At 46.5% G+C, this 8,666-nt stretch overlaps 1 protein-coding gene across 2 annotated transcripts in view; it reads right to left on the reverse strand.

Moving 5' to 3' along the window:
* The window catches only part of SH3GL1 (SH3 domain containing GRB2 like 1, endophilin A2), a 35,731-nt gene extending 29,155 nt beyond the window's left edge, over positions 1-6,576 (reverse strand). The window contains exon 1 of one of the 2 annotated variants that reach the window (XM_081136916.1): positions 6,298-6,576. In XM_081136916.1, the coding sequence (XP_080993042.1) occupies positions 6,298-6,342 (45 nt within the window). In that variant the 5' untranslated portion in view covers positions 6,343-6,576. The remainder of the gene's footprint in view (positions 1-6,297) is intronic. The other variant, XM_081136917.1, reaches the window with a different exon arrangement.
* Between the last annotated feature and the right edge of the window lie 2,090 nt (positions 6,577-8,666).

The following is an 8,666-nucleotide window of genomic DNA, read 5'->3' on the forward strand; positions in this document are numbered from 1 at the left end:
CACATTGATGTTCCTCTCTCTCTCCCTTCTACTCTCTCTGAAAAGCAATGGAAAAAAGTCCTCTGGTGAGGACTGAAAAAAAAACAAAACACCCACACCCAGATAAGCAGTGATTAGATTTCATGACACTTGAACTGTTTCTCCCCCCCCCCCCCCCTTTGAACTGGTCCTTAATACACACAGAATCCTGAGTCAGAGGTGAACTTTTGGCCTCATATTCAGCAGTTACAGTGTCTGAATCAGAATGTGAATGTGATGACCCCTTCCTTAGTCCTGGTCTGTTAATAACAAGAATGTGCAGGATGCTATATGGAAACAGAGTGTCTCTGTGATTGTGAATGGTGGGTCCTGGGAAGGAGGTCAAATTAACCTGCTTGTTAAAAATCCTTATCAGCCCAGCTGGGCGTGGCTCAGCGGTTGAGCATTGACCTAGGATCCAGGCAACCTGGATTCGATTCCTGGTCAGGGCTCATGCCCGGGTTGTGGGCTTGATCAATAACTCTCTCATCATTGACGTTTCTGTCTCTCCTTCTCCTTTCCTCTCTCTGAAATCAATAAGGATATTTAAAAAAATAAATTCCTTACCAGAGGATATGTTCTTATTGATGGGGGGGGGGGAACAGTGTGTCCAACCAAACCTGCAATCTAGGTATGTGCCCTCACCAGGAATTGAACCTGCAACCTTTTGGTGTATGGGATGACACTCCAACCAACTGAGCCATTTGGCCAGAGCAGGTTAACCTACTTTTACAAATTAGACCTGGGAAGTATGTATCGGGGGGGTGTCAAAGAAGCCCCTGGTTCCTTTAGGGAAGAACAGTCTCAAACCTCTTCTGGATCTCCAGAGTCCAGCCTAAAACACAGCCTGGTTACTCCACCCAGGCGGGGGGCGGGGGGGGGGGGAGCGGCCCAGTCTGTCCACTGATGGAGCAGGATGAGAACATCTCCACCCAGGGTCCCACAGGGACAAGGCTAATTCTAGGATCTTTTTCTTCTTCTTTTTAAATATATCTTTATTGATTTCAGAGAGAGGAAGAGCGAGGGAGAGATAGAAACATCAATGATGAGAGAGTCATTGATTGGCTGCCTCCTGCACGCCCCCTTACTGGGGATGGAGCCCACACCCTGGGCATGTGCCCTGACCAGGAACCGAACCAGTATCTCCTGGATCATAGGCCAATGCTCAATGGCTCAGCCATGCCAGCTGGGCTCTAGGGACTTCTTACAGATCTAGTCAGCAGAGTGGCTTCTTTTTTTAAAAAAAAAAAATTTTTTTTTATATGTCTTTATTGATTTCAGAGAGAGGAAAGGAGAGGGAGAGAGAGAGATAGAAACATCAATTATGGGAGAGTCACCGATCGGCTGCCTCTTGCATGCCCCCGACTGGGGATCGAGCCCACAACCCAGGCATGTGCCCTGACCGGGAATCAAACCCCAATCGCCTGGATCCTAGGTCAACGCTCAACTGCTGAGCCACGCCTGGCCGGGCCAGAGTGGCTTCTTGTAAGGGTAGACTTAACCCAGTTTCTTTTTCCTTTTTTTTAAATATATCTTTATTGATTTCAGAGAGAGGAAAGGAGAGGGAGAGAGAGAGATAGAAACATCAATGATGAAAGAGTCATTGATTGGCTGCAGCCCACAACCCGGGCATGTGCCCTGACTGGGAATCGAACCCTGATCGCCTGGATCCTAGGTCGACGCTTAACCGCTGAGCCACGCCTGGCCGGGCAACCCAGTTTCAATCATAAGTGGGCATCCCAATGGCCCAAAGCACTTCCCATGCCTGCTGCCCCAGTAAAGATGGTGTTGTGGAGTTGAGCTGCAGCTGCTAAACTCAAGGACCCACGGTGGGGAACCCACTCTCCAGACCTGTCACCTGTCATTCGTAGCCCATGAGTTCCACACCTTTATTCATGCTGAGATAAAGGGGTTAGAAGTTCCAGATTTTCATTATCTTAAGGTCATTCCAAGTTTATTACTTAACAGGCCAAGCACTTTGCTAGGAAATCAAAAGCATGAGTCCACAAACTGCGGTTTATAAAATAGGTCAGTGCAGGCGGTATCTGCACACATTCCAAACACTAGCCACATCCCCCAGAAACACTCTTAACAGGTTGGGGTCCTAGGTCTCCCAGCCCTCCTCCTCCCACCCCATGCCTCTCACAGGAAGTTCAATCTTTCCTCCTAGGCACAAATTGGGGGGAGGGTGAAGCTAGCAAGCACCCAACAAACTTCAAAGCTATGGGGTATGGTGGGTGTAAATTTTTCTCCTAGCTCAGATGAAACCAATCTTTCAGTCCAAACTCTTTCCCTCCTTTCAGACAAAAAAAGTCAGGCCAGCATTCCAGGCAGCTCCCAGCTCTATCCTTAGTTACACTTTCAGATCTCTACAAAACCCAGCCACAAGAGTTACCAGAAAACCAGTTAGCAGTTTAGGTCTGGAAGTTAATGTCACTCAAACACACGACAATGAGGAGTGAACTTTCAAGTCTGTATCTCACTAGTAAGGTTCCCTTACCCTCCTTAGTTTCCCAGAAATATGCACATAAAAGCATCTTCCCCAATTCTAGTCTTGCCTAAGTACCACACAGCTACTGAGGGAGTGGGCACTACACGGGGAGAACAGGGGGGACCAAAATAATGAGCCAAGACAGATGCCTATTTCTTTTACTGCTTTCTTATATGGATTCTTCAACTTTCCTCTGCCCAGGTCTGCAACCCAGGCAGTGGCCAGCTCATAACAAGAAGTAAAAACTCACAAACCTCCCACTCAAACACAAAATGATTTTAATCAAGACCTGAAAAGTTTTCACCTGAGATGAAATGGCATGGAATTTTCCCAAAAAATGCCAGATATAGGCAGAGCTTGAAAATACTGCAGGTTCGGTTCCAGACCACCGCAATCAAGCCAGCACCACAATAAAGCAAGTCATACTCTTCCTGCTTGGCGGGGGGAGGGCTTGCCTTCAATATGTAAAAAACACAACATCTCTGAAGTGCAACAAAACAGGTATGTCTGTACTAGTAACTGATTTGTTACTAATATCATCAATAAAATTAGACATTTTTACTTAACATCACAACCTCACCTGCTAGAAACCAAGTTTCTCTATTCCCGGAGCCCAATCTGGCTCCAATTTCTCAATTTAGAAATGACAGTTACAAGCCTTTGAAATCAAGAACCTGTTTCAAAGCAGGATTTCTCAACCTTGGTGCTACTGACACTTGGGGCCAGATAATTTTTTTGTTGGGGGGGGGCTGTCCTGTACATTGTAGGATGTTTAGCAACCATCCCTGACCTCTACCTACTTGATGCCAGTAGCATCCTCTCCCCAAATAGTGACAACCAAAACCTGTCTCAGACATTGCCAAATGTCCCAAGGAAGGTACATGGGAGGAGATGAAAGAAAGCAGGGTTAGTCACTTCTGGCTGAGTGGCTGAGAAGCAATGATGCAAGTTTATACCTTCTCAAAAATACCAGATGCCAAAAGACACTCTGGAGTTCTAAATATTTGGGAACTGGATGCTGAGTTTTATGTACATGTCCATCTGTGTATATGTGGTTATCTGTGTTATAAAAACTGGGAAAAGCAGGTAACTAACACAAGAATGGCCCAAATGTGATTATTTTTAAAATTTTTGGTATAATTGTCCTCACTTTTCTCAAACCTTAAAGCAGGGTTTCTCAACTTCGGTACTACTGACATCTGGGGCCAGGAAATTCTTAGTTGTGAGGGGCTGCCCAATGCATTGTAAGATGTTGAGCAGCATCCCAGGCCTCCTCCCACTAGATACCAGTGGCAATCCAAGTTGTGAAAACCAAAATGTCTCCCAATATTGCCAATGTCCCCTGGAGGGCGAAAATGACCCTGGTTGAAAAGCACTGTTCTACAGGAAGATAAATGTCCACAAATCCTTTTACGTAAAAGAGGGACTACATTTACCCTTAGGCCAGATAAGTGAGACCAGTTGAGATCAACTGGTTTAAAGCATATTGCCTGTTCACACTGAGAATTGAATAAATACTAATTATTAGTATATTAACAAGAGATGTTACTCTTCAACAGACAACCCTATTCTGAGGGGACAGAAGAGGATGAAAGATGGTGTTCCTAAGATCGAGAAAAAGAAACACACAGAAAGATGAACAAGGCCAGATGAACAATGGAGATGCTAGAGGACTGTGGAAACTATTGCAGAAGAGAATGGAACACAGCAAGGGTGATTTTTGAGAGCACAACTCAATGTGGAACTAACCAGGTAGCCAAGATGACTGCTCTCAGATTAGGATGTGGCCACTGCATCAATTCTTTTGGGTCTGGGCCTCAGATAATAAATTGATGCAAACCACAAGCTTACAGTGCATTGAGCATTCCAGGTTTCAAAGCACTTCTCACAGATCTGAATACAGGCCATTCTGTTTCCCTCCCCCTGAGAGAAAAAGCTCTGGTGGCTGACGCAAGAGGCCCAGCTAATTTGGGATGGGATGGACCACCAGCATCAGGGCTCAAGACAGTGAGCAGCTTTTCTAGGTGCTCCAGTCAAGCACAGGGGACGGTCTGATGCCTGTTAGGCAGCATCTAGGGCCAGGCCACGTAATTTCGTCCTTTTAAAAAGGGCTGCAACAATCCTAGAACCCTTCTAGATTAAATCTCTCTTCCTCTAAGGGCTTAACCATCATCTGGGGTCTACAGACAGACCCCAAATGTCTTTAGCTCTAGACAACCACTAGGGTTGTGACTTTTCCCCGTAAGGGATAAAACATACCAGCTTTGGCCCATGCACTGAAGGATTTGGGGTTCGATTCCTAGTCAAGGGCACATACCTGGATTACAGGTTTGATCCTTGCCCCAGTCTGGGTGTGTGTGGAAGGCAACCAATAGATGTGTCTCTCTCACATTGATATTTCTATCTCTCCCTCCCCTTCCACTCTCTCTCAAAATCAATGGAAAAAAATATCCTAGGGTGAGGATTTAAAAAAGAAAAAGATACCAGCTGTGTGTTACTGGAGACTCATTTTTCATCCCTCCCAATGGACCTCTTCAAATGTGAGTACTGCATGGTGTGCTAGCAAGGTCCAAACAATTCTTAAGATTATCACTTATTCTTCCATGGAGTCTATCCATACCAACTCTACACCTAAAGTTCATAACCTGGGATGCAGGGACCAAGAGGATTCAAGGAATTTTAGGCTTCTTGGCCCAGACTTTCTAAAAAACCTATACAATCTGTCACATGTATAATGGATATTTTTTGATTTGGAATTCCACTTCTGGGAATTTATCCTATGAATCCAATCACCTCTGTGAGCAAAGATATTCACTGTCTATTCACTGTAGCAAAAAACTACTGGAAACAATCTAAACATCCATCAGTAGAGGACTGGTGAAGTTAATTATGGTATGCTTCATGGAATGGAATACCAGGAACTTATTAAAAAGATCCAAGAAACTCTAGGAGTATGTTCTAGTGCAGTAACTCTGGGGGAAGGAAGGAGCTCCCCCAGGGACATTTGGCAGCGACTGGAGACATTTGTGGTTGTCACGACTCGGGGTGCTCCTGGCATTGAGGGAGTGGAAGCCAGGGATGTTGCTCAACATCCCACAGTCCCCAGAAAACCCCCTCCCAACAGAGAGTGTCCTGAGGTGGAGAATTCTGACACATTTAACAAAAAATTCAAAGTACACAGGACTCTGTAGACTATGCCTCACCACCTGTGTATGTTTTTAAAGAAAAGGTGTACACATATCTTTGAAAAGAGACATAAGTCATCAGTGACAATCCTTGTCTCTGGAGAGTTGTTCTGAATGCCTGAGAGTCTGGAGTGAGAAACTGACTTTTTACTCTACCCTTTCAACTTTGTACCGGGTCCATCCAAAGGGTATTTATTGTTGTTGTTTTTAAAGAACTGCTCTGGACACAAATTTTTCCTCCCCCTGGGCTATCTGGCAATAGTCCAGTTTCTTCCCCTTGTCTTTCCCGTCCATGCCCTTTCAGAGGGGAGGAAGTGTGTGTGTGTGGGGGGGGGTCCACATCCCAGATCAACCTCTGGGGGCCTCTCTGCCCCACCCAGTAGTCTATCCACCCTTCTCAGGGAGACTGGAGCCCACAGGGCGGGCAGGACCTGGGCCACCCTCGCACGAAGCCCCCGGCCTTCCTGGGCTCTCCCTACCCCGCGAGGAACACGTGCCAACGCCGCCCCCTTGGTGTTCCCCGCACCCTCCCGAACCAGAGCCCGGCCTAGCCTGGCCCCTCACTCCGGGTAGCCCGGGTCCCGGAGCTCGCCCTCCACTCACCTGGCTCGCCTTGTAGAACTGCTTCTTCAGCCCCGCTACCGACATTCTGCCTTTCGCCGTCGGACCTCCCGTTGGGACCCAGCGAGCCAGAGAAACAGCGCAAGCGACAGGCTCCGGGGCGCCGCCGAGCCCCCGCGCGCTTCAGCTGGCCCCGTCGGCACCGCCTCCGCAGCCCTCCAGCCAGCTCCGCGCCCGCCCGGGCGCAGCCTCAGCCCCTCTCGCGCCCGCGCGGCCAGGATATTACATGGCAACCACACACTTCCGGCGCCTGCCCCGTCTGAGCACGCGCGCGCTCCCTGCCGGCTGGATAGCGCACGCGCATTTCTCCTGTCGCGGGAGCGGCAGCTTCTGCCAACGAGTGGCTCGGGGCGAGTCTAGAGCGGCCAGGGCAGCTGCAGCGACCCCTGGAGTCCTGGAGGTGGCTCTAATGCCTTAGGAAAGGCGTTTAACCTTTCTAAAGAGGTTGGGACACTGGGTGTATAAATCTTGACATACCAGTTCACTAATCTCTCAGCTATATCCAATTCCACCATGCGTTTAGTCCCTACCTTCCAGCCCAGAACCCTGCCCAGTGTTCATCCACTCAGTTGTCCAAGTCAGACATCAGGGTGTAGCTTCTACCTCTTTTCCACTGTCCCCACTGTCGTTTGCCTTGACCAAACCATTCTACCAGCTTCCTCTCTGTTGTGCCCGCCTTCAGGTTCTCCTCTCCAATTTATCCCCTACCGGGAAACCAGAAAGATGCTTCTGTAACACTATTCAGATCAGAGTGCCCCTTTTAAAGTCCACCCACTGCCCTCAGAACACACTCCCAACTTCCTAATATGTTCTACAAAGCTTGCATATTTTGGCCCCCTCAACCCTCTGGTTTCTGGGCTCTCTTCCTCTCATACCTGTTGCGTGTGGGCCTTTGCTAATGTTGTTATTCTCTTGCGCATTCTTCCCTAATCTTTCCCCCCATGGTTTGTGTATAAAAGAGGAATCTGCGTGGAATATTGCCTCCTCCAGAAAGCCTTCCTGGATTGAACATGTCTATTGATAGTGACTTCTTTTTGTTAATCCTCACTGAGGATATTTTTTTCCATTGCTTTTCAGAGAGAGAGAATAGAAGGGAGGGAGGGTGAGAGAAAAAGAGAGGGAAACATCATGTGAGAGGGATACATCCATTGGTTGCCTCCTGCATGCTCCCTGATAGGGGGCAGAGAGCGAACCCACAATCCAGGTACTTGACAGAGAATCAAACCTGCAATCTTTTAGTGCAGGGGCAGATGCTCTAACCACTGAACCATACCAGCCAGGGGATATTGATAGTGGCTTTTTAAATCAATTCTTATTGATGAAAATGTATTGAATGAGTTGGAAATTAATAATGAGTCAGAATGAGTAAATGAATTCAAGAAGAGGAACAAGGAAGTGACTAGAGCTAAAGGGTTTTCAGCTTCAGTGCTGAAATTTCTGACAGATTTGGGTAATTTTCTGAAGCAGAAGGTTACTGGAAGTTTCCGAATGTTTAATAGAAGGTACTGGACTAGATCAGAGGATTGTTTCAGAGTATGCATGCCCAACCTCCCTCTTGAACAGGCTATTATTAATAGTTTGAAAAAACACCCATGTGATTATGATGGGCACCCTTAACGGTGATCCACTGGCCGAAATCATTGTATAGTGCCAGAATATCAGAGAAGGAAAACATCCTCATGGTTCATATGGAGAAACTGAGGCCTTGAATAAGACATGACTTGCCCAAACTGAAGTCCCCAAATTCTGGATTTCTCCACATTGTTTCCAATCAATTCTATTGATTTAATTATCTAATCTATAGTACCAATAGAATTCCAAACTTGGGCTCACTTTTAGTCTTCTCACTTCTGCCCTGCTTAAGATTAAATTTGTGCTAAAGAAAACCTATTTCTAAGGCCTGCAGGCTGACACTGAAGGTCTCTGTTCTGTGAGGCTTTTAACCTACGTGATCACACAAATCCAATCCAATGATATTTATGCATTCACGCAAATATTTATTGAATACTCACTAATGTATAGGTCCTGGGGATACAGTTATAAATGATTCCTGCCCTCGAGGAGCTAGTGACAAAAACAGAAATTGATTCATTAATCATAAATAACACGCAAACAAATAAATATAAGCTGTAATCGCTTTTGGGTTTTTTTGGTATTTTTGTTTGTTTGTTTTTTTTAAAGAACGCTGTAAGCACTTCTTGTTGGGGTTACGGGAGAAAAGGCTTCTCTGAGGTGCCAGTCTAAGATCTGAAAGTTAGATAGAAATTAGCCAGCAAAAGAACTGCGGAAAGAGTTTTCTAGGCGAGGAAACAGCGGGCGCAAAAATCCTGACTAAACCAGAAACAACTATT

Source organism: Miniopterus schreibersii (assembly GCF_964146895.1).
Source record: "Miniopterus schreibersii genome assembly, chromosome: 4".
In the NCBI taxonomy this organism is placed as follows: domain Eukaryota; kingdom Metazoa; phylum Chordata; class Mammalia; order Chiroptera; family Miniopteridae; genus Miniopterus; species Miniopterus schreibersii.